The 27,505-nt window shown below is 34.4% G+C and overlaps 1 protein-coding gene across 11 annotated transcripts in view; it reads left to right on the top strand.

Annotated features, from left to right (window-relative positions):
* NOL4 (nucleolar protein 4) overlaps positions 1–27,505 on the top strand; it is a 376,171-nt gene that overhangs the window by 266,493 nt on the left and 82,173 nt on the right. For 6 of the 11 annotated variants that reach the window (XM_054460888.2, XM_054460887.2, XM_054460891.2 and 3 more), the window contains 3 exons: positions 6,497–6,676; positions 7,401–7,592; positions 21,763–21,876. In XM_054460888.2, coding sequence (XP_054316863.1) covers positions 6,497–6,676; positions 7,401–7,592; positions 21,763–21,876 — 486 coding nt within the window. The remainder of the gene's footprint in view (positions 1–6,496; positions 6,677–7,400; positions 7,593–21,762; positions 21,877–27,505) is intronic. The other 5 variants (XM_054460889.2, XM_054460890.2, XM_063653531.1 and 2 more) reach the window with 1 other exon arrangement.

The raw sequence follows: 27,505 nt of genomic DNA, 5'->3' as shown, positions 1-27,505 counted from the left end.
TATATCTTATTTCCATATCAGTAAATTGTTGCAGAACCAAGATCAATTGCCGTGCCCAGTGTCTCATATTTTGGATTTACCTGTGTGCTTTCTCTGGTGTTATTTAACCTCTCTCTCTGCCATTTTTCTTACAAATGGAATTTAGCTCCAGACAAGTGGTCAAGCTTGACTGTGCCTCAGAATCTCATGGAAGTCATGTTAAAACACAGATTGCTGGGCCTACATCCAAAGTGTCTGATTCAGTTGGTCTTGGGAGGGAGCTGAGCCTTGCATTTCTAGGAGGTTTCCAGGAGATGCTGATCCTGCTAGTGCAACCAGCACATTTTGAGAACCACTGTTTCTAGATTGAAGTTTGGGTTCAACTTCTTCTCACTCTTTCTCTTCCTTCCTTTCTACCTTCCTTCCTTCCTTTCTTTTCTTTCTTTTTTTCTTTCTTTTCTTTCCTTTCTTTTCTTTCTTTTTTTTCCTTTCTCTCTTTCTTTCTTTCTTGATGGTGAGTTTACTTCTTGAGTAGTGCCATGTGCTTCATATCATATCAGAGACACACAGTGCTAGATCATTACACTTATAATGATCCTGACATTGCTTGTAAACTCACTGATGAATAACTGATATTTTTAAAAGGAAATATAAGATAGTTTTTAAAATTGCAATTTAAAAAATTAAATCATCTTCAGTGTAACTGAAAAGTGTAATCAGTCACTCACTCAGAAAACGTTTACTTTGTTCCTACTATGTGTTTGGCATTGTGCAATGTTATAAAGATGAAAGATGCCTATGTGACTCTCCCCTCAAGTAACTCTCAGACTGCATGGAATATGAACATATAAACTCGTTTGCATGATACCTTACGATCACTGCTGTGACATAGACATGCAAAGCACGTGAAAGCATAGACACCTGGCACTGAATTCATGTGTTCTTCCCTCATTTAGGACATAATGAGGAAACACAGGTTCGCCTTTTTTCCAACTGGCTGCAAATATCAGACACAGCTCCCAACCGCAGCTGTGTCTAACACCAAGCACTGTGGTGTTGCTATCTGAGCCATCCTAGGCTCTGACTACAGATAAGCAAACAGGTTACGTTTCCTCCAAGTGGGAATTTTCAAGGCCTAATGCTGGCAGTTCTATTGGGATGGGAAAATTTGAGAAAAGGAAAGTGCAAATGTATTCTCAGAAGGCTCTTTGCTAAGGAAAGCCACATGTTATCATGGAAGGAATAAGCAAAGTATACATCTAAGGCAAAAATCTACCCTTATCCCCATAAGCCAACACCTGTGTTTTGAGGATAAGCATGTATCCATCTTCCATAGACCCTAAGTTGTGGTTCTTTAATAACTTTGGATCTTTTTTTTAGTTCTGGTTTGGATTTTTTTAGGTTTATACTTGAAGTAAGAAAACAATTGCACCTGAAATGAAGGTTTCCTAGGCTATGGTCATCCAAAGTTCTTATTAAGGCAAGGCAGGCTTATGGGGCAAATGGCTGCCATATATTATATGGGTTATTTGGAGACCTATAGTAATTTGTATTCCCTGAGCCTATGATACCATTCCAATACTCACATTCCCCCATTTATAAAAACCAAATAGTTTTATAGAAAAAAGAGAAATTATAGGCAGTCTTGAATTGCAATCTGTAAAGCTCATGTCTTGGATTCTGTGAGGGATATGTGTTGGTTCTTAGACTAGTTTGAAGAAAAATGCAAATTAATATGGAAAGTAGAGAACAATGATAGTGTTTAAATCTGTCAAATTAAGTAACTTGGCTTCACAGTTTAGGGAAAGATTGAAGTAGACTAGGGTAGAAGCTGGAATCTTTGTGGAAACTGAACTTAATTCGGCCTTAAATGATAGGTCCTAAATGGTAAGAGCGGCAAGAAATGATAATCCAGCTGAAAAGCAGAATTCAGTTATAAAAATTTCAGTTTGTTTTGTAGAGCAAAATAACATCAATCATCCTTGAGATCTAGATCCTGAATATTTTCAGATCTGCAAGTTTGCACGTTCTTTAAAACTTGAGTAAACAGGGCTATACAATTTTACTGTTCCAACTGGTTCTGTGTCCATCAAACAGCTGTATTGAATGAATTAGCCCAGAATACTTGCATTCAAATAACTGTATTGTAACATTTTTAAATATTTCACATTGCCATTCAAAAATATATTATGCTTATTACATTTTAGATTTAAAAAGATAGGCTTTTCAAACCTATGCAATATTTTCCTTAATATATTTTATTAGGTAATTCCACCTTGTTAATGATGTGAACTGTAAAGATATTATGCTGATTTTTAAAATTTAACTTTACTGTTAATGTCAGAGATCTGTTCTAGTTTTATTATTCCTCCACTGACTATATAGTTATGATATGTTAGTATGATCCTTAAAGCATGCTACACATATGTTATTGCATGGAGGCAGTTTTGAACACTGTCAATTTAAATTTTCCCTTCATAAAGGTTATTCACTATCATTTTACTTTGTTGGTAGATTCGAGAATATCTGCTGCTGCTTACAAAGATAGTATTATTCATTTGGCTGGGGCCATCTATATATTTGAATGATCATGTGTGAAATCTATATTGTTAATCTGGCTTCTAATGACTGGTTGCTGTGCCACTCCAGATTCAATCTCAGGTGACTGAAACTCAAATTTAAGCAAAATTTAAAAGCATGTGGGTGGGTGGAGGATGTATGGTATGATACAACTGAAGGGTCAAGGGCTTAATTTCAGTAATAGTGAGATATAGATGCACAAATGGTGCTATTACGACTCTATGCTCCTTAGCTCTGCTGGATTCAGCTTGATTTCAGACTCAGGCCAGCCATCTCACCTAGAGGCAAAGATGCGTGCTTAGCATAGAGAAGATTGGTACCCAGGGGATTGGCAATTTTACCTGGTAGAGCAAAGGGCCATTTCTGAAAGAAAAAGGTGTTGGGCCAGCAAACAAGTAGGAGATACCATAACAGGCCCCATGGTTGGTCTTGGACACAATTATAGAAGTTAATGAAAATTGTGTGGATTGGCATTCATCTTCCTTTACACACTTACCTTTCTCCTTCTACTTTGGCAATCCACTGAGATTCCAAAACTCAACATTTTCATTTATTTTGCTAACTCCCATGATCCCCCAGTGCTGAAATTCTGTGTAGTGTTACCGGCCCAGTGATGAATGGATGGCCTCTACTTAACTTCTCTACCACTCTTCTCAGTGTCTGAGGTTATCTCATCAAGTTAAATTAACTGAGCCTTAATGAAGTCATTGATAATGTGAATAATATAATTACTACTCAGGGTTCTCCAGAGAAACAGAATAAGATATATAATATATAGAATAAAGTATTGGCTCATGAGATTATGGAGGCTGAGAAGTGCCATGATCTGCTATCTGCAAGCTAAATATCCAGGAAAGCCAGTGGTGGAGTTCAGTTCAAGTTTGAAGCCCTAAGAACCAGGGGACTCAGAATTCTCAGTAAGTCTCTTAGCTCAGCAGTCAGGCAGAATAGGCAAATTTTCCTTCCGTCTGCTTTGTGTTCTATTCAGGCCCTCAAGACACTGGATTATGCCTTTGTGCCCTCCCCTCACCCACCCTACACACACACTGTGAAGAACAATCTGTCTTAGTGAATCCACCACTTCCAATGCCAATCTCATCCAGAAACATCCTCACAGACACACCTGGAAATAATGGATAGCCAAATACCTGGACGCCGTGTCATCCTGTCAAGTTGACACATAAAGCTAACTTTCAGATATATTAATATCATTTATTATTATTGTGTATATATTTGAAACCATTTATAATGTAATATATTAATATATTAATACTAGTTCTTCTGTGAAGTTATTATGTCGAGGTTAAAGCTCCATGTAAATTTTAAGACACTTCATGAATACAAAAACATTATTAAATAGGCTCCAGCCCATATAAAATACATGTATTCTATTAGATTGGCTCAGGAGAAATTCATAGTTAGATGTTAAATAATGAAATGGGTTTAATATGTCTTGTCGCAGAGGTACTTCTATAGTAAAAGTTGGTGTCAAGAAATACAGTGCCTTAGGAATTGATTTCTACTCATATTATAACAATAACCTCATAAGTAGTCATGCTATAGAGACAGCATAGAATAGTGTTAAGATGATAAACTCAGAGCTAAACTGCATGGGTTCAGATCCTTTTTCACTTGCTAGCTATGTGACATTGGGAAAGTCACTTAACCAGTTCATTGTAAATGAGTCATATATTTAAAAGGCTTAGAATAGCGCCTGATGCATAATAGGTGCCCATAAATAATTTGTTGAATGAAAACTGCTCTGTGGCAGAGTATCTTGGCACAAAACCAAATGTGTAGTGATACTTAATGTAAAGGTTTGCCGAGGGAAGAAATGATTGACTTTGAGATAGATACTTGGAGTTGGAGCAGGAGATTTTAGAAATTACTACTAACCATGTTGGTCTTAAAAGTTGTATGTTATTGCTGTTTATTAAGAGTTTATTCTCTTAAATATATATTTTTCCTAAAATAAATATATTTATTCCAGAATATGTTTAGTCCTAAGTTGAAAAAAGAAAGCTTGTCACTATTTCCTTCTGTAGATGTTTTGTATTTAAGAAACTGTAATTATCTGCATTTGATTACAATAGTGTATCTTTATTCTACTTTATCCAGCAAAAAAAATAAGCAAAACTGTGTATGAAGCACTAATAAATTATTTAAATATATTCTATTATATGTGGAAATTTTATAGCAAGTGATGATTCTTCTTACTCAAGATTTATAAATTGCAGCTTACTGTTCTATAAGAAAATGTAAATAATGTAGCCAATTTATTTAGGTGGAGTAACAGTTTTAGGGGAAATCACTTATAAAATATTTTGTTTAAAGATTAACATATACATAAACCAATGCATATTTTATGTTCTTTCAATTATACACACACATGCATACACAGACACACACACACTTAGAAAGAAAAACTTCATATTGAGGAGAAAACCTTATTTGATCACTCTTAGCTCTTAGGCAGACCTAGGTTCACATAGTAGTTATATAATTTCATTCTTTAGATAAGAAGAGGTTGTTTAGACATTCTAAAGCTGTTTCCTTATCTGTAGAATCTGGAGGATAATCCTTTTTCACCAGGTTGCTATGAAGCTTAAGGGAACCAATTGACTAGGTATGCAGTTGTTCTAAGTACTAATTTCTTCTCTTTACCTCTCACTTGCTTCATTATTTGCTTTATTGTATGTGATGTCTCAAAAAATATCTCTTATATCATGAAACAAAAATAAATAGAGAATACTCCTTTTTAAATTTGATTACATCTTAGTTTAGTATCTTATCAAAACTACCTAGGATATGCTAAGAAGATTGGTCAATGTTATGGTCTCAAAGAGTACATAAAATAGTTTGTGGTTATGCTGTACATGGCTGATTCAAGCTCCTTATCACACCATATACTTGGATTTTCTGTATTTCCAGGTCACTCTTCCAAACTTACTCTGGAATAATCCTAGAGGGTCCCAAGAGAAAATATTTGGAATAAGTGTAATCCCAAAATGAAAAGTGATCAAAGCCAGTTTATTTATTTTAAACAGCCCCATTAACATGTAGATATACTTATACATTGTATTCTGACAACGGAGGCTCTACGAAGGCTATCTATCAGCTGTTTCATGTGAAAATGAACTGTTAAACATTTTCAATTTTTCAGATGTTTAATGATTTTTACATGGAAATATGTGTCACTATTATTTAATTGTTCTTGCTTTAAATTTGTTGTGTCTTTTGAATGGTGTTAGAACCCAGAAACATTAAACTTAACAGAGGATTAGGAAGAAACCCAGTTCCCATTTCCTAAACCAAAATCAGATGCTCATAGGCTCTTAAGGCTCATAGACAATTTATACATTTATTTTAAAGCATGTTAACTAATAATTAATAGTCAATAATATTTTGTATAGCTCTTGCTGGGGAAGTTAATTAAACATCCCTCAGTTTCCATAACTGTTTAAAGAATACTAATAAAGTTAGTATAATATTGATATGATATAATACAATATTATATAAAGTGTAATACTAATACTAATATTGACAATGCTCTGAGGTCATATTAAGTTCTAAGAATATGTGACTCAATGATTCTCTTGCAAAATCGTTTACAGATTGCTTTTTTATTTGGAATATGAGTATTGAGAGGAAACACTAATTGCTCTTGAATGGCTAAGTTCAATAAAACTTTCTGCAGTGATGGAAACGTTCCATGCAGCTAACGAGTACTTGCAATGTAACTAGTGTGATGTGAACAATCAAATGAAATTTTAATTTAATTTGAATTAATTTTTATTTAAACTGAAATCACCACAGCTCTAGAGTTATCAACTCATAAACCAGATTTTTGAGAAACAGTTGAAATTAAAGATGAAACATAAAATTTATAAGCTTGTGCAATGAATTTAAAAGCAGTTATTTCACCTTCTCTTTTCAGTCTCCTGCACATAGTTACTCCAGCTATGACTCTGGCAAAAATGAGAGTGTAGACCGAGGAGCGGAGGACCTCTCACTAAACAGGGGAGATGAGGACGAAGATGACCACGAGGACCATGACGATTCGGAGAAAGTTAATGAGACAGACGGCGTTGAAGCCGAGCGGCTGAAAGCTTTTAATGTGAGTCCTGCCACACTCCAAGTGTGGTTTAATTTTTACCACTTCACTTTCATGTTGTTGCTTGTTGGTAAATGTGGATATTTTAGAGCCATGTTTGTTTAATTTACAGAAGGATTTAAAAAGTACATGAAACACTCTTTGCCAACCAGACACCAGAATTGCTGTGTTTTGTTTAGAATTTTAAAGCCAAATGTGAGCTGAAAACTGGAGTTGTGTTGTGTGAGTATGCATGTTTACCTAGTGGATGGAGGGGGCCTCAGCTTAGTCCTCGGAAGAGTACGCCCGTCATCTGTTATTTCTTTTGCTTTCCTAGCTTATCTAATTATGCATGACAAAAGAGTCAGTTGTTTGATTTCAGAGATTAGTCCACTGTGCAGTGTAGCAATGTAACAGTCGTATTCATCATTAATAGAGAACGTAAAGGGGTGCTCAATTGTCACAGTCTACTGTTATTTCCTGATTTTTTTCTACACGATAGTCTATTCTTTTCTGTATGTTTGTCTGTCTGTCTGCCTTTCTCTCTTTTTCTCTCTCTATTTTTTAATCCAACCATTTAGAAAGTCTTTGAAGAGTGTTTGCTTAAAATTTCTGGCTTTCCATTGCAAAGTTCTCCAGTGCATAAACCAGAAAACAGTATTTTCCTATCGGTAATCAAGACAGGAAGCTAGGAACAGAAGAGAGCAGCCCTCCAAACCCTTCTCCTCTGTCTCCCTCTTGCCAACAGATGTTTGTCAGGCTGTTTGTAGATGAAAACTTGGACCGAATGGTCCCAATCTCTAAGCAGCCCAAAGAAAAGATCCAGGCTATCATTGACTCATGCAGGCGACAATTCCCTGAGTATCAAGAGCGTGCCAGAAAACGTATACGTACTTACCTCAAGTCCTGCAGGCGGATGAAAAGAAGTGGTTTTGAGATGGTGAGTTTTGAATTAAAACACAGCCCTAGACTCCATCAAAATCCCACATGTAAACCATGACACTATTTTTTTTCCATCTTAGTGTCTTTTTTTATTTTTTTCCATAATGTCAGGTCAAAGGGGTTTTTGTTTGCTCGTTTGTTTTTTTCCCCTTCTCCTTTTCATCTTCCTGAAGTATTTATTCCCTTTGTTTATTTAATAAGGAATATCTTGTGAGTCCACTGCTCACAGAACCACGTGGTACCATGTCACAGAAAATAAAGGTGATATGAGTAAACACCAGTGAGAACCAGCATCTCGTTCATATTTGTTTCTTTCTGTCGCTACTGAAGTGGGCATGAGGTTATTTAAGTTGTGAACTGAAGCACCAGTCACTGCTTGAGATGGCATGTAAGAATGGCATTCTCTAAATCAAAAGGAAACAGATGGATCCACCTAAGGAATACCGTTTTCATATCAATGGTTAACAAATTGCAGTCCTTGAAAGTAAAGATCAGAGAATGAAAATGCTTAGGTGAAATATAAGGATTTGTTGTACTGGATATGTTTATTTGTGTGCTGGTGGATGATACCAAGAGCTTCCGTATTCAGGTGGATGTTATAGACAGATGAGATTATGTTGACATTAGACTACTGATAGGGTGGAGATTAGAAATCAATGATTTTTAAACTTTATTCTATTTCATTCACCTTGCTCTAATTGTTACATCTAGAAATAACGCACACATTTACAATGTATGCCTTTCCCATTTTCTTATTTCTTATGTATGTGAGCAGTTTCGAAATTTTGTGAAACCATTTTTTTCTCGTCTTATCTGAGAAGGCGCCATAAAAGCCTAGGCTGTTAGTGTTTGTGATCTGTGAATCTAATTAATTAGGTGTGATTGGGTAGGAATTGGTGTACATAAGAGAGGTTTCAGAGTATGTCTGTACCAATTATCTCAAATCATAAAATCTCCAGAGTTGGATATAAAAGGCCATGCTTTATGAAAGATAAATCTAATAAATCTAATGTTTGATCAATAAATACTGTCTTCATTTTCATTAGATTTTAAAAGCACAATGAGTTAAGTAACCATTAAATTAATCTGTAGACAAATATATCAAGTTGTTATTGAGTCTGTTGTGTGGCTTTGATGCTCAAATTCAGCAATTTCTCTGAAGAATATTTATTGTTCCAGAAGGTGGCCTGATCTTAAATTCATAGTAGTAGAAAAGTCCATAAAAAGCACAGCTTTATGAACAAGGTAGGGTTGGCCCATACTGAGTATCATCTCCAGTAGGTGACATGATTTCTGTTTTTTGTTTCCTGAATTTGCATTATGAGACTCTTTCGCCAAGGTGCATACATGTATTTCTGTAAAAACTAAATGACAATATTTAGGGAATATATAGGAGACTTTTAGTCCATTGCTCCTCTTGTATCCCAAGTTTTGCCACTGTACCTAGTTAAACCAAATAGCCTAGATATTTAAATTTAATAATCTCAATCTATTGAAAAATTACCTAGTTAGTTGCTTTTAATATTATGTAATTGACTCTTTTCCCTTGTAGAAATAAATCTCATGCAAGTTTTTGTATTGTCAAGGTCATTGTTTACTAGGCTGCTAAATGTCCATGACAGAAAATCTGATTTCAGAAGTTTCTTCTAGAATTTAATGCAAGAAAAATAATTGTTTTTCCTGAGGAAATGGAATGTTTTCACCTGTTCTCAACACCGGGACTGTGAACCTTAATATGTTCACTTTTGTGCCTTACTGCCAGGGAGTTCAGAGCCAAACTCTCCATTGTCTTTCTGTTTAATTTATCTTGGTGGAGACAGCTTTCCTTGGTGGATTTGATAATTTTTAATGGAAAAGAGGAGATATAAATTTAGAAACAAATAAATAAATAGTCTAATTATGAAAGCACCAGAAAGCAAGCCTTTCGTGTTTAGGAAATAATATATTTTTTTAGAGGATTTAGCTTTTCGATCATTTGCCTCTATTTGTCAAACACAGCTCACAGTAGACGGATCAGACCTTGTTTTCAATACATAGTTTCCCTGATATCATAAGCATGGGAATAGCTACAGTGACACTTGCTATTAATTTTTAACAAATAGAAGTATTATAAAAATGAATTAAGCAATTCTTTAAACCGAAAATTATATCAAAAATATACCTAGCCTTTCATATAAGATCTTGATAAAAACTTTATAATACCTATGTAGCTATTAATATTCTTCGCACAACATGAGTATAACTATGTGTTTCTCTTTGTCACCAAGTAACTTAATTGATGCTAATTAGCAAACACATTTTGTTTGAATTTTCCACTTGCTATTTGTACTAACTCTTGCCCTCTGTCTTATAGTTGTCATTTACCATCCCCCAGGTTACATTCACATTCTCTAAGATCTTTATTTATAATCTTTATTTTTAATTGCATCCTATAGTATCTTCCTTATTAATTTTGATATCTAAGCTGATTTCACATTTCTTTTACCTTTTCCACTTCAGGGATCTGGATCTCTCTTTCACCTCAGTCTTTATTAGCATGAATATACCTTGGTCTTAGTCATCACTCCAAGAGCCTGAACAAGCAATATTAAAAATTTCAAAGTTTTTTAAATGTTCTCAAGTATTCTCTGGTGACTTTATAGAGGAAAAGCCTTGTTCTTACTTGCCCTGGGTAAATAAACCTCACATCTCTGCCCCCATATAATTCTACCTTCTTCAGAACATTGCTCCATCAACCACCCCTACTCTTTTATATATTCAGTTTTCCCTTTTCAATGAGAGGAACATTTAATCCCTTTTTCCTAAAAAAAAAAAAAAAAAAAAAAAAAAAGTTCTCAGATATCAAAAAAAGTTACATCTCTTATTCTTCTTCTACAATCTGAGTTCATCTTTCTTTCTCAGGTTTCTCGAAAGAGCATTTTATACTCACAGATTATACCTATTACCACCAAATCCTGCAGTAGTCCCTTACATTCAGATTATCCAGACTATGGTTCTCACCACTGTGTAGTCAGCCCTACAGATCTGCAAGGTCTGCATCTATGGATTCAATCAACTAATTGAAAAATATATGGGAAAAAAATAAGGGGATTGTGCCTGTATTGAACATGTATAGACATTTTTTACTTGTCATTATTCCCTAGACAACACAGTATAACAGCTATTTACGTGTCATTTACATTGTATTAAGATTTATAAGTAAGCTAGAGATGATTTAAAGTATATGGGACAATGTGCCTAGGTAATAGGCAAATACTGTGCCATTTTGTGTAATGGATTTGAGCATCCTCAGAGGTGCTAGAGCCAGACACCAAAGGATGACTCTACTGAATTAGTTCTTATAAAGATCACATGACCACCTTTGCACAAAACTCAAAGACTGCGTATTCAACTAAAGTATTTGCTCATTTTCTTGAAACTTGTTTCTGTTCCTCCTCATTTACTCTTACCTGCTTTTGGGCAGATACTACAGTTATGTGTTTAGCCATGTACTGTATATCACCCTAACCACAATTACAAATGTCTGTCCTTGTGTACAGTATCCTATTCTCAAAGTACAATACCAAAAATATACAAATCTTTGGTATTTAATTCCAAATGTCAGTCGGAACTAGGGCAATAATTATATCACACTGAACTCTTTATATTCTCCAGCACCTGTTTTCTCCACTGATATTCCACCTCATTTATCAAGCCACCAGTAAATTCCTCTTGACTTGCCTGCTGTTAATAGCACCATATTGTCATTTTTACCATTGCTCAAAAATGTGGAATGAGATTTGACTATTTTTCTGTCTTGTATCCTACCACTTAATGAATTCTGCTTATTCCTCCTTTACTCTGTTTCCCAAATAAATCTTACAGTTTCTGATTTCATGTGCTCTTATTTTAGTTCTAATCCTTCATACCTCATACCTGTACTCTTGCATAATCCTAACTCAACTCCCTACTTTCCTCTTACACTCTCCACACACATTATGCCTAGGCAGAGGCAGAAATAGGGTTTGTAAAACCTGAAGATTATATGTCTTGAGATATTTTTGAAAAGAAAAGTAATACACAATTATGAGCAAAAAATTAGGTAGAAAAAATGAATGTGTATGTGCAGTTTAAAAATATCCTACACAAAAGAAATTTAGAAACCACTGAAATCTTGAAGATTAAAACACTTTTCTTCTAACATCTCGTTAGACAATTTTCAGACACACTTACATATAAATGCTTCTGGATTTTAAAGTGGCTTTCCCTTTCTACCTAGAATGCTTACAATATCCAGGAACTCCAGCACTTAAGAGGCTCATCCAGTTGAGGCATCCTATGCCTCACTTTATTGACTTTATGATAAATCTGCCTTTGCCCCTAGAGTAGTCTTCCTCAATTTTGGCTTTGATAGTGTGAAACTCTGTCATCTTAGAACATTTTTTTTTTTTTTTTGAGATGGAGTTTCACCCTTGTTGCCCAGGCTGGAGTGCAATGGCGTGACCTCAGCTCACTGCAACCTCCACCTCCCGGTTTCAAGCGAATCTCCTGCCTCAGCTTCCTGAGTAGCTGGGATAACAGGCATGCACCAAAACACCCGGCTAATTTTGTATTTTTAGTAGAGATGGGGTTTCTCCATGTTGGTCAGGCTGGTCTTGAACTCTGGACCTCAGGTGATCCACCCACCTCGGCCTCCCAAAGTGCTGGGATTACAGGTGTGAGCCACCGTGCCTGGCAGAATAAATTTCATATTTCTTTCTATAATGTTTTAGCATATGACCTTTTGAAACTGAGAGACCTAGCTTCAATTCCTTGCTTAGTTCAATTCCTGTACAAGTGTAGTGTTTCTGAGTCTCTTCTAAAGGATAGGGCTATTGGGGTACTATATGTGATCATGTATGTATATGTATAGCATATAATATGGTACCTTTCTACCTATTCTTCTGGTATGTTCAAATTATATTCTTTCAAACCTTAGTTCATCATATGAGACTGCTGCTCCTTCTTTCAATGGGTTGTCTCTTGGTTCACTAATTTTTTATGACTCAGAGATTATGGGTACCTTTGCTCATTATTTACTCAATGCATTAAAATTGGAGAATAACTAAGTTGTAAAGAATATAGCCAATATATTTTTCAGAGCTACTTCTCACTGCATCTTTTACTTTAAGCAAGATGTTGACCTGAGCCTCATGGGGTATGTTCTCTTCACATACACACACCCCACCCAGCTTCCCACCACAAACACATACAAATCCTGAATATAATACAACAATTTAAAAAATATTCAGCTAAGCTCAAAAGAAAGAAAAGGAAATTTCCAGATACCTGAATTGAGTAGGAAACTCTTAGCCAGAATTGTAAGCCCTTTGGATTGGGTAACAACTTAGAAAGATAGAAAAAGTAAATGTAGACCCAGACAGATTAGGGCTGGGGTATGAATGTCCACCCAAGTCCAGGATACATGCATTTTAGTTTGTAACTAGATAGGCATATAAACTGAGAAATGTATATAAAGCTGGGCCCAAGAAAGGCTCATTCTCTATTTTCCTCTCTATGAAAGGGGAATTAAGAAATATCCTAATACAACTTTCAGGAATAAAAATGACAGACATTATAAGCATTGAAATTAAAACCTTACTAAATGGGTTAAGTGGAATATAATATTCAGCCAAGCAGAAAGCAAACTGGAACACAGAAGTATGCAAGTTACCCACAGGAAGAAAAGAGAAGTTAAATATGAAAAAGAAATTAAGATGGAGAAAAGAATGATAAAGATAGATTTAACAGGCATTCCAGAGGAGAAATTACAATAAAGAGGCAAATTGAAAAAGATAATGATGAAGAATTTTTCAGAATTGATTGGACCTCAATCCTAATAACAGATAAGTAGATTAGTCCTAAACAGTATACATTTTTTTAAAAAAATTCATGCCTAGGGATATTATAGTAAAACCACAGAAGAGCAAATAAATTCTTAAATGTACCAGAAAGAAACAACACATTATCTACAAGTGAAAACCAGCCTGAACAATTTCTTCAGAGTACTAAGAAAAAAAGTCTTCAAGAGAAACTACTTTTAACTCACAAATCAATGCCCAGCTCAGCTCTACTTTCAGAGTGAGGAGGAAAGAAATACTTCAGATAATTTCTGAGGCTACTACTCATACAGCCTGACTGATTCCAGAGGAATGCTTCTGTAATCTAAGAAGAAGGAAACTGAATCCAAAAGGAAATAATAAAAAATTAGCAACATTGGTGAGCGTCTGAAGAAAAGCACCTGGATTTGATAGTCAGTGAGCCTTGGCTCTTGTCTGTGCTTTTCCAGTTGTTACTTGTTGATTTTCTACCTCCGAGCTTTGGTCTCACCCTGGAAAAGAAAAATGGAAATAATAGCTCTTATCCTAAAAATGAAAACCAAAAGCACTTGAAATAACAAATGTAAAAACTCCTATGACAGTACCTGGTACACCTAGTATGGTACCTGGTGCGTGTGAGAAACATGATAAAATGCAATTTAATCTGAAATTGAATTTCACACTTCCCTTTCCTGGGAAACCTGCACTGTCTCAATCTGTTGAGCTACTTGAAGGACTAAATCAACTAGGTCTTTGCCTATTTAATCCTCACTGCTAGCTAACAGCAGCCTCAAATCTCTCTTTCTTCTGTGTGCAAATTGTACTTTGTGGTACATCTTTTGTAGTTTTATTTTATCCTGTCTTATATTGCTGTTATCCATATATGGGCCTTAGCTCTTCAAGAAGAAATTATGTTCCTTGAGTACTATGCTTCTTAACTTGTTCATCTCTGTATCACCCACAATGTCCTATATAATACAAGTAGCTGCTCATGAAAGTTGCTTAATTCATGTTGAATTCAACTGAATTAAAATTGCTGAATGAAAGATTGAGTGACTGGATGGATATTTACTAACGTGCTTCTTTGTGGTAGAAATTAGTTGAGAGATAAGATAATTTTTATTGTGTGATAGGAGTTTCATAGTATCTTGCAATTGGTATTTCAATTTTAAAAGCTACTACTAACTGAAAATGTAGCCTAATATATTTTAAATGTTTAGCGAGTTTTTTTTCACAAAAGAAAACAGTTATATAACATTTAATTTTAACTCTTTTAAACTATTAAAATGTTAAAAAAAATTAAACTTGATCTTAACCAAAATGCCAAGAATTGATACATTAAAAAAATTTAAATCTATTTAGCAATTAGTGGGAATAGGTGTGATACTAATTATATGAATGGAATTGGTATACACTTTTAGTTTCACAAATAAATAATTAAGAAAACTACATCATAATGTACAATAATTGTAAGTTTATATAACACTCAACTTTCAGAATATATACAGTGTATATAGTATATACAAAATATATTATTTATATTTAACATAAAGGATCATGTAGTTAAAATGAAAGCATGTTATTTCAGTTGATAATTTAATTGATCCTGTGTCTTGATCAGAGGCGTTGTCAGCTGATATTAACTAAACTGTGTTTCTACGTCTTCAACTAGAAGACTTATTAATTCCCCATGTATTCGTAAAAGATCATTATTAATGACCAATAATATTCTAAAAATAAGGCCAAGACATAGATCATTAATTCATAAATGAAATATTTCTAATCAAAGCCTAGACGAAGTTTAACTAGCTTATATTCCACTTCTGTTAAAACACATTTTCAAACTCCTTTTAGTCAAGAGAATTTTCTTAAACAACTAGAAAGTTCAAGAATTCACACATAGTGGATCCATGGGCTCCAATTTCAGGGGTTTGCTGCTCTCCTTTTTCTTAATTATGCTTCTCTTGTGTATTGATTTACATCTTAGACAACTTCTTGCTACCTGTTTGGAAACGTTGCCACCAGCATTTCCAGGCCTCCATTCTTAAAACTCACAACCCAAGAGCAATCCTCCAACTCCAGGTCTCAGTTCCCAGGAAAGAACTTTGCTTGGCCCTATTTGGATTATATGTCCACCTTCCTGGATCAGTCAATGGAAACAAAGTATTGAGTTCCTATGATTGCCCAGGATGAACTCAGGTGGCCAGGGTTAATTGAGGAAGGAACTTTCTTTATTACTTCCATCAAAACCATGTGGAATGAAATAAGGACGGTCTACTATTTTAGTTTGCATTCACCAGTTTATCTGAAATCTTGGATTATCTATGGTTTGGAATTCAGAACTTTTCAATTTTGGGGCATGATAGAGTGCGTACTAGGTTTGTTGCATAACACCCATAGTGGGGCCTAGAAAAAATCACAAATAAAAATATATCAGTATTTCTGCAGCAAAACATATGCATATTCACATAAATTAGGAAAAAGTAAAACCTTAGGTATTCATTTATCAGTTTTTTTCTGCCAGCTGAGTTTATCCCAAGTTTTTGAAAAATCTTTTAAGTTTATACAATATTAGAGCTTCAAAATTGCTCACAAAAGGTTGTGAGTCTACTAAACACACTCTTAATAATGCACTTCCATGTATATTATAAAGTTATAACCTATGTGCTAGGCATTGTACCAACCTGTCAAGTAAACTCTATGATGGCAGAGACCATACTGATATCTTCAAATCTCTAAACTTGGCACAGTTCCTATCATATAAAAAAGTACTTATAAAATATGCTAGTGACTTTATGCACATTTCTCATAGACTTCTAAAAACTACTCCATAACGGGGAGATTATTTTCCTTATTTATAATTTTCTGACTGAACCTCAGTCTTGTCATTCTTAAGAATAAAAATAATAATACCTAGCAGGATGACTGAGACTCAGATTAAATTGCAAAAATGGTCACATAGCAAGTAGCTGGTTATAGAATAATATTCAGTTCAGTATGACTTAGTTGCAGACTATCTCTATTCCACTGATGCATAAGAATGAAACCACCTGCTTAATAGAAGGAATCTCTTAGAACATGAAACTTTATATATGTATATAACCTGGACAATTATGCCTTTAGGTATAGATATGCCACTTGGGGGAGATAGTGTGTGCATACCATCTGAATTACAGAATTCTTAATAATGTGTTTTATAAAGTAACAAGATTAGGAGGAATAATCTTAATTCATCACACTATCTAAACTCTGACTACTGAATTATTTAATTATCTTCAAAGCGCTGATTCTACTTACAACCTTGGGTGGATGTCACAGTTGCTCCCAATCTGGCCTTAACTAATAATACTTGATTAAGCTTCACATTAACTGTGGAGACTGGAGAGCATCACTACATTAACCCATGACCGTAACCTAACATTCTTAAATTTCTTTGTACTTTTTTGTAATTGCAAAAATCCTGTGGCATCCTAAATGTACAGCTGAAGTTCAGAGGACTCTAAAGCTATTTCATGTATAGTTTTAAGACCCACAAAAATGGAATAGTTTGTTGGTGTGATGGTACATTTTATCAACATATATAAGAAAAGACACATTACATCATGCCAACAGCAATTACATCTTAGTCCCCAATTAAAATGTGACTTTTTAAACTCCAAAAGCTCCGTGTGATGGTTTAGCCATCTGTTTAATGACACAGCTGCCACTGATTTGAGCAGTGATAATTATTACAATAAGAACAGTGCTGGAGAAAGATCAACTCAGATCCCAGTTAGAATGTCAGTTAATTATGAAGAGATAATTAATGAGGGTAGGTACCATTATCTTATATACAGAGAAATAAATATGTAATAAATATTCCCAATCCAGGTATAGATCATGTGAAGTGTAGAATTAAATCCATTGTAAACTAATATTTTAAATATTCTAAGATATAGATAGATAGAGAGATAGATATCAAATAGTATATGTATTTACTGAGCTATCTTCAGCCAGAGGAGGTGTTATTTTCATAAGGTATCTATTGAATTCATTGCATTTGGTTTTTGCATCAAAATATTCCTATCTCCAATTATTACATGGAAGCTTTGTGTTTTATGGCCACTCTTACAAGTGTAAGAGGGAATTTTCAGCCTCATTCCTGGTGAAATCTATGACCATATCCCCTAACACACTCTGCTAATTATGTTTTAGAAGGACCATACTGTGGTGACATTAGAATAAGCCCTCAACTGTCAAATGTAATGATGGAAAGGAGAGTTCAGAAGGAGATGATTCTCAGAGCACGTACTAAACAGTATTTTTAAATTTCTCTGTAATATTACTTTTATAATGAGAAAAATTGATTAATTTCCTTCTCACTATCTTGATATTAGTACTTTTGAGTTGTTAAGTGGATAGAAGCCAAATTATAGAGAAATTTTTTTAAACTTTCGTCTTTACTATCTTATAACCAAATGCTGCACACTTGAGCCCTGTGTGTATTGGGGAGTATTGGCATTTATTATTGGCTCATTAATATTAGAAGAAAAGAGATTTTTAGCATGATTACCTCACAGGAGGGAAAGAACTTTTCTGCCTGGCTCCTGTATTCTCATTTTGGCCATGAAATTAAGCTTTATTATGGTTTGTGTATAGTAATTCATTCACACTTCTGGCTGTATAAACTTTAAAATCTTATGAATTCAGATTCCATCAGTTAAGAATTTGTGGCATAAGTTAGCCAAGGTGCATTTTTGTCTTTGTGCTTTTAATGAAGATCGTAAATTTCATAATTTATAGAATTTATAGGAAAATGTATTAAAGGACTTCAACCATTTAAGTGAAGGATGCTAGGGAGATCCTGATATATTCTTTGCTAAATGCAATGTGTGGTTAGCTGTGATTGAATTTCCTCACAGGAATGTGTAGTATTTAAGAATTCTAGATTTATTTAAACTCACTGGGGACTTTGTTGTAAAATATGAATAATAGTTTACTAGGGATTATAACTCCCAATTCATCATCAGACTTGAATTTGAATTCAGGTATTTCCACATACATTGCTGCATAATTGTGAGCAAGTTGCATAATCTCTCAGAACTTCAATGTAGGTTATCTAAAATATGAGTAATATAAGTACTTTTCTCAAAGATTGTTAAGGAGATTAAATTTGATAATAAATCTAAGCTTTTGGTATTAATACCTGAATGTCCTAAGCACTCAATAAGAGTTAGATATTATTAACATTTATCTAAAAGTTAAATTAGGATGGTACTGGATTTCTATTTGGAGGTACACATTATTGAGATATAGTACATTCTCTGCAAAAATACATTTCAAATATAATTTTTAGATTGTAATACAGATTTTATGATTTATTCTGCCTTTTTCTCCAATGAGCTTGAGTTAATGATGATTATAATACATTCATGTAAATGTCTACCTTCGTTCTGCTTATTTTTTTAGTTGAAAACAATGGTTTGTATATACATATTTTTTAAAGATTTTTTGCTTTATTAATGACAAAGTATGTAAAAGTACTAAATATACAACAGAATTTAGGAAAGTGAGAGTTGAAAATTGGGAGACACGAAACCTGAGTTCTGGATCTAGTTCAATTTGTCCTTTTGCAATTACTTAATCTACCTAGGTTTCAGTTCTTCAAAGTTGAGAGAAGAAACTTGTACTGATGACTTCTATGGCCATTGAGAGTTGTCAGCTTATGATCCTACAATAAACTCAGTACAAATCTATTTTCAAAATTATACTGTTTATCTATGGGAAGTATTGAATCATGCATCTTTGATTCTACTTACTTTTTTCCACTCAATAGGATAGTGTGCATGGTTGCTTTATCTTGAAGTTGATTTTTAAATATTAGGTTATCACATGACGTTAAAATATATCTAGTTCTAATTAGCCAGGACATTACTCTAGTTTATGAGAAGACTGATTTCACACATCTAGGGAAGATCCAACTCTCCCTTTCATCTTTTCTGAAAAGGAAATTACATAAATTATTATGCATAACAACTTTTACTGCTTTAGTAGAAGTTGAGTAGTAAAAGTTGTTTTTAAAAATTAATAAGAATTTGAAAGAAAATGCTACGAAATAATTTTAATTGAAGGGGTATTTTACTTATGTTCTCCATGTTAAACGAACTTTTATGTATTTAAGTTACTTGTGTGCCTATTGATACAATGTAATCATTTAGTAAAATTCTATAGCTTTATATATTCCTAATTTTTAATGGTGATAGCTGAAAAAAAGAGAGAAAAATGGAGATAATGAAGAACTGAAATATGTCTCTCTGAATCCCATGTGGCTCTCAATAATTGGATTAAGAAAAGGATGGTTTCTGATATTTTATTTACATTCTCTTAATTTCATCCCGGGAAACAAAAGATCTAATAATGTAGTTTATAAAGATATGAACTCTCTCTCCTATTTGAATAATGCTAACTACAATCAAATGATTTGTTTTATTTTTTGATAATGTAATGTTCTTATTCCCATTTTTCCTATAATACCTTTGCCTCAAAAATTAGCTCAATCAAGAAAGATATCAATGAGTATCTAATTCCCATGTAGTTGGACTACATTTTTGAGCCAGGCAGTGACCATCGGTTAATGAGACTGATTTTATAGCTTAATTTATTTGGCTTTGGACTACAATATTTTATTTATACTTAGTGAAGTAGAGAATGAAATGAAGAAGCAATATGAGTTTTGAAATTATGCTTACATCTTTATGGCAATTTCTTTTAGGTTTTCCTCATTTGACCCTCTTTTCTATTACAAATGCACAATCCTGGCTTTCTAATTTCCTTCTCAAAATGCTTATATTGCATTTCTTTCCTGCCACCAATGGACCTCTTTTCTTCTTTTTTGCAAAAATGACATTCCAAATATCCAACTGCTTTATTGTCAAAGTTGTGTAACCATCATTTGAGATGTCCCATGGGGTTAGCAGAGGAGTATGTACCCTATACCTTTCCTATCTTTTGCCTCAGAGGCTACTTTGGAGGGGGAGTAGTGTGGAAGTCTGCTAAGGCAGCTGCAGAAATTGCTTCCTAGTTCACCCAAGGTCAGAGCCTGGTCTCTGTCTACACTGTACAAATTTAACTATGGAGTGTCTGTTAAAACGGTGTGGTCTGAATTTAGCTGTTCTAGAATATTATTTGAGATGTAAGCCCTGTATTCAATTTGCTGAGACATACTCTACATGCCAGAGTTGGTAAAATGAGTCATGTATAAAAAAGGCGTGTTTCAATTCCTTTAGAAAAAAATTCAAAAGGTCTCAATTAGTTCAGGCTTCTAATAAATATCATTCACACATATTTTCATTTGAGGCTTTGAAAACCCTAAGGTGGCATATACTATATATGCTATATTCCCAAAAGATACATTTATTTCATAATTTCACATTATTTTACTACCTCATTTGGTTTAATTTTGTTATTTCTCATCTATCATTTGCTTATCTTAATTTTAAAAAACTGTTCTGTATTATTAAGTATTTCATCTTTCAGTTGGATGACTTTGCATGTAATTATGGAAAAAAGAATGAAAATCATAATTTTTGTTATGGTTATCACAAATAATATGGAGAGCTGCAAACAATTTACAGTTAATCATGAGCTTAGTTGGAGAATTAATTATTTGTGGGCTACATAGAAGATGGATTTCAACACGTACCTATAAAATATCAGCTCATATTTTATAAGTAAAACAAAACAGGCATGTACACATAGGCAAACATATCTCACATCTAAAGCACTAAACCTTTAATATATAAAAATCATTGTAGGACTTTTTAGTTTTTAATTATTTATATTTAAAAGAATTTTAATCACATCAATTGGGTCACAATTTAGAGTGTAAATATTCACAATATTTCATATTAAGATTGTTTGACATGGTCTGAGTGTCTATTAGGTTTTTTAAAACTCTGTTTTAGCCCTGTCACTTGTTTTTGTTTTGTTTTTTTTTGTGCATGTCATATGTTGTAGTAGAATTAAAGACCTTGTTTTATTTGCAAAATCCAGTCAGCAATTTTGCCACTGCCTGTTCAAACTCCAGCTTCATGGCCCAGGCTAGATACCTGTGACAATGGATCTATGGGAATGAATGATGGATCTGTGTAGCAATGATAGCTTTAACCTCTAACTAGCTTTCATTTTTCATCTTTACAATTTCCATTTCCTCTTTCTATTGAAACAAGTTCAGTTGAAATAAATGGATACTCCTGCACATGTTGATGATCCTGAGAGCTCTTCTGAGAATAGCATTGGCCTGTTAATGATACTGTTAATAATTTTTTTCATACTTTTCTCTTTTTTTTTTAGTCTCGACCTATTCCTTCCCACCTTACTTCAGCAGTTGCAGAGAGTATCTTGGCTTCAGCTTGTGAGAGTGAGAGTAGAAATGCCGCCAAGAGGATGCGTCTGGAGAGACAGCAGGTACTGAGGCATCTTGAAGTCTGGTGAACACCAGCTATAGCAAATGCAATTCACTTAATGTGATTTATGTTGAAGAGTAAAAGCTCTTGAATGGATTTAAAGTACACAGAGATATAGTTTTTGTGTCCTTATGATATGAATTTAAACTTGAAAATGTGTGTTCATATGATCAATGAAGGTCAAAGAACAAAATGTTTCTGTGGCAAAAATGAACAATAGCAAAACTAACAAGTTATGATTCTGTTTAGTATCCAATTTAAAGGTCAATTACTTATTAAGAGGTTCTAGCTGATCATTTCCAACACCTTTGTAAATTTACCTCATGACTTATGAGAGTGACCTGATCATGTTCATTTCGAACGAAATGAACCAACCTCTCCTTAATTTCCTCTGGTCTACTACCGCATGCCAATACATGATGCTGAGGGTGGTGACAGTACAACACAACTTTGAAAGACTAGAAAGTCACAAAATGAGGATGTACATAATGGAAATTCATGTCTTAGACTTAATCTGTCATTAATTAATCATTTATTGTGTGCCAATTGCATGTCATGTTTCAATATCTTTTTTCTAAGGCATATGTGTATTAGAGATGTTTGTATTTTTTGTACTTTACTCACTGGTGTTTCCCTCAGTCTTTCCCTTGGGTTATCTGAATATTTCTGTTTCTCCTTCTCATCCCAGAAATGTCTTTCTCTTTTTTCTATGTACCCCCTTTCTCAAGTATCCATAGTAAAAATCTAAATTATCACATGATATACTAAATATTCTGCATAAAACTTTGCCACATTTTCACTTGTAAATTATTTTTACAACAAATGAATTATATGCTTTATATTGCTAATAGAGGATGAAATGAGTCAAGACTAAAGTAAGTTAGTTCAATTTTGATTCTACAGTGAGCCAGTGGACACAAGGAAAAAAGCAAAAACGGTTTTTCATTTCAGGCTTAGAATAATTTAACATGTTTCAGAATTACATCAGCATTGATTTGATGTGTTTATTATTAAAATGTCATGTGCTAATAATTCTAAATGCCACAAAAGATGAAGCCTTCAGTTAAATGAAAAATACAGTATTAGTCTCAGATAAAAACCATGTGAAAATGTCAATTTAGAATGTGCTAATCGAGTCACCAGTGTTGATTCACATATATGTGCCCTCTGTTAAGAGTTTTATCATTGTTATATCTATAAAATGTATCTTACACAATCAGTTGTAACACTATGTATAATACCATCTGGCATAGTGATTAGGGGAGCACATTCTGGAACTAAATAGACCTGGTTTTGAATCTCATCTCTACCTTTTCTAATTGTGCAAACTTCACCAAACTATTCCAGTTCTGTGTGCTTTGGTTACTCCATATGAAAGACAGCAATAGTAACAGTACTCATCCTGTGGAGTCGTTATGAGAACTTTAAATGACAGATTCATGTTATGTACTTAGCATTTTGCCTGGTGCATAGTAAGCATCAATAAATTCAGTCCAGAAAAGACTGATGCTAGCTCTTTTGTCATTGTATTGATATCAGTTAACTAGAAACAAGCATTAATAACACTACCTCAGATATTGAAGTTTCAAAGTCAAAGTCCGTTTGAGAACAGATGCTAGTTCTAGAAATTGAGATTGTAGAATTCTGGGATTGAAAGGGCTCTCCTGGTTGTTGTCTAGCTATATATCCCACCTAATGTACGTTCTAGAATATCCCTATATAGTTTTAATCATGTGGAGTTGTTATAAAAATTAAATGACTTATTCATATTATATACTACCTATAATATCACTCTACAATATTCCCCAAAGCTGGTCATCAACTGATATTTGATCCAGTCACTTAAATACTGTTGGCCTAATCTGTAAAATGGGACATACAGATATCAGATTCATAGAGCTATTGTGAGGATTGTATAAGTCAATTCATATAAAAGCATTATGTATTTCATAAGTTTATATGTTGTTAAAGATATATTTGTTATTTGCTTTAGTATCTCAAATCTCACGCTTGTGCTAAAGATCTGCTATTTACTAACGCACTTTCCTACTGTCAGAGATTTATCATTGTTTTTGAAGGTCTTTACACTGAGCTCAAATTTACTTCATAGACTTTCTACCCACTGAAGAAAAACTTCTAAAAATAATTAAAAATGGGACTTCTTACTCCTGCCCCAGGAGTAGGGACTAGAATGAATGAGGACCAGTGGTCCTTGGCCCTACTCTCCATACTCTCTTCTTTTTATATGTCCTCATGTATTTATTGCAAGGCTCTGTTGCTAGGAATGGAGGATACCCAATAATATCTCCACATAAAAAAATACTGTTTTCTTCCCCCCCCCTTTTTTTTTGTACTTTAAGCTCCGTGATACATGTGCAGAACGTGCAGGTTACACAGGTATACATGTGCCATGGTGGTGTGCTGCGCCCATCAACCCATCATCTACATTAGGTATTTCTCCTAATGCTATCCCTCCCCTAGCCCCCTACTCCCTGACAGGCCCTGGTGTGTGATGTTCCCTCCCTGTGTCCATGTGTTATCATTGTTCAACTCCCACTTATGAGTGAGAACATGCGTGTTTGGTTTTCTGTTCTTGCGTTAGTTGACTGAGAATGATGGTTTCCAGTTTCATTCATGTCCCTGCAAAGGACATGAACTCATCCTTTTATATGGCTGCATAGTATTCCATGGTATATATGTGCCACATTTTCTTTATCCAGTCTATAATTGATGGGCATTTGTTGGCTCCAAGTCTTTGCTATTGTGAATAGTGCTGCAATAAACATACATGTGCATGTGTCTTTATAGGAGAATGATTTATAATACTTTGGGTATATACCCAATAATGGGATTGCTGGGTCAAATGGTATTTCTGGTTCTAGATCCTTGAGGAATCGCCACACTGTCTTCCACAATGGTCGAACTAATTTACACTTCCACCAACAGTGTGAAAGCATTCCTATTCCTCCACATCCTCTCCAGCATCTGTTGTTTCCTGACTTCTTAATGATCACCATTCTAACTGGCGTGAGATGATATCTCATTGTGGTTTTGATTTGCATTTATCTAATGATCAGTGATGATGAGCTTTTTTTCATATGTTTGTTGGCTGCATAAATGTCTTCTTTTGAGCAGTGTCTGTTCATATCCTTCTGAATGGGCAAAAACTGGAAGCATTCCTTTTGAAAACCAGCACAAGACAAGGATGCCCTCTCTTACCAATCCTATTCAACACAGTATTGGAAGTTCTGGCAAGGGCAATCAGGCAAGAGAAAGAAAGGTATTTAAATAGGAAGAGAGGAAGTCAAATTGTCTCTTTGCAGATGACATGATTGTATATTTCGAAAATCCCATTGTCTCAGCCCAAAATCTCCTTAAGCTGATAAGCAACTTCAGCAAAGTCTCAGGATATAAAATCAATCTGCAAAAAATCACAAGCATTCCTATACACCAATAACAGACAAACATATCCAAATCATGAGTGAACTCCCATTCACAATTGCTATAAAGACAATAAAATACCTAGGAATACAACTTACAAGGGATGTGAAGGACCTCTTCAAGGAGAACTACAAACCACTGCTCAAGGAAATAAGAGAGGACACAAAAAAATGGAAAAACATTCCTTGCTCATGGATCGGAAGAATCAATATCATGAAAATGGCCATACTGCCCAAAGTAATTTATAGATTCATTGTTATCCCCATCAAGCTACCACTGACTTTCTTCACAGAATTAGAGAAAGCTATGTTAAATTTCATATGGAACCAAAAAAGAGCCCGTATAGGTAAGACAATCCCAAGCAAAAAGGACAAAGCTAGAGGCATCAACTACCTGACTTCAAACTATACTACAAGGCTACAGTAACCAAAACAGCATGGTACTGGTACCAAAACAGATGTATAGACCATTGGAACAGAGCAGAGGCCTCAGAAATAACACCACACATCTACAACCATCTCATCTTTGATAAAATGACAAAAACAAGCAATGAGGAAAGGATTCCCTATTTAATAAACGATGTTGGGAAAACTGGCTAGCCATACGCAGAAAGCTGAAACTGGACCTTTTCCTTACACCTTATACAAAAATTAGCTCAAGATGGATTAGAGACTTAAACGTAAGACCTAAAACCATAAAAACCATAGAAGAAAATCTAGGAAATACCATTCAGGACATAGGCATGGGCAAAGACTTCATAACTAAAACACCAAAAGCAATGGCAACAAAAGCCAAAATAGACAAATGGCATCTAATTAAACTAAAGAGCTTCTGCACAGCCAAAGAAACTATCGTCAGAGTGAACAGGCAACCTACAGAATGAGAGAACATTTTTGCAATCTATCCATCTGACAAAGGGCTAATATCCAGAATCTACAAGGAACTTAAACAAATTTATGAGAAAAAACAACCCCATCAAAAAGTGGGCAAAGGATATGAACAGACACTTCTCAAAAGGAGACATTTATGCGGCCAAGAAACATGAAAAAAAGCTCATTGTCACTGCTCATTAGAGAAATGCAAATCAAAACCACAATGAGATACCATCTCACACCTGTTAGAATGGCGATCATTAAAAAGTCAGGAAACAACAGATGCTGGAGAGGATGTGGAGAAATAGCAATGCTTTTACACGGTTGGTGGGAAAAATATTATTTTCAAACCCAGAAGGGTTCAAAGAGCTTTGGAATTGTGGGGAATAATGAAGAAATAATTTTTTTAAATTAAACTCTAAGATTTACTAAAAACTTGTTGGGCAATTTCTAGATATAGTTTCATTTACCATTCTCAACAACCCCATGAGAAAGGATATTATTATTCTCATTTACATGTAAGAAAACCGCAGCCCAGAGAAGTGGAATGATTTGTGCAAGGTCACCAGCTGCACGAGAAAGCCAGAATATGAGTTTATATTAGATAAAACTGATGCCTGACATCTTTTCACAATCCTATAATGTATTTTCATGTATTATGTTCATGGAGAGAAACCCATAGCCTAGAACAAACATTTAGGACTTGTATCATTTGTGCCTCTGCTTACAAGGTTTCGGCAGTGCAATTTTCTTCTGGAAAATCATTTACTTTATTTACAAAGATTTTGTACTTTACTATAACTAGCAATCTAGAGTTTGCCTGGACATCAGCCTAAAAAAGGCTACAAACTTCCCAAGGTGCTTCACTTCATCTGGAGAGCTGTTTATGCACTGTAAACTAGTTTAGTGTTTATAATTAGTATCTTAAAAGTATATAAACTACTTTTTTCTTACTATAAATTCTATAGATTTCCTTAGCTATGTCACATAGAAACTTCTACCAAGTGATTCTACTTCCTACCAAAGCATGTAATTGGCAGGGATCCCTCTATTAATTGAATCAAACCCCTCTTTGCCCATTTAGAGAGAGCCAGAGTTCTTTTGCATGTTAGCAAGGAGATCACTCTTCCTGTGTGCATTCTTAACCTGACTCAAAATTCTTAGAATTTTCCAGTGACTCAGAGATTCTTCATTGTGCCCCCAATTTTCTGTAGGCACACAAAAGTTCAAAACATGAACACTCAAAATTGGCTTTCTGTTAAGCCACTCATCTGACTGCTTGCTGCCAGTGGTTAGCCACACGTAGAGATGTAATTA

This window comes from Pongo pygmaeus, chromosome 17, assembly GCF_028885625.2.
Source record: "Pongo pygmaeus isolate AG05252 chromosome 17, NHGRI_mPonPyg2-v2.0_pri, whole genome shotgun sequence".
NCBI classification, from domain to species: domain Eukaryota; kingdom Metazoa; phylum Chordata; class Mammalia; order Primates; family Hominidae; genus Pongo; species Pongo pygmaeus.
This window is presented reverse-complemented; position numbering and strand designations above follow the sequence as displayed.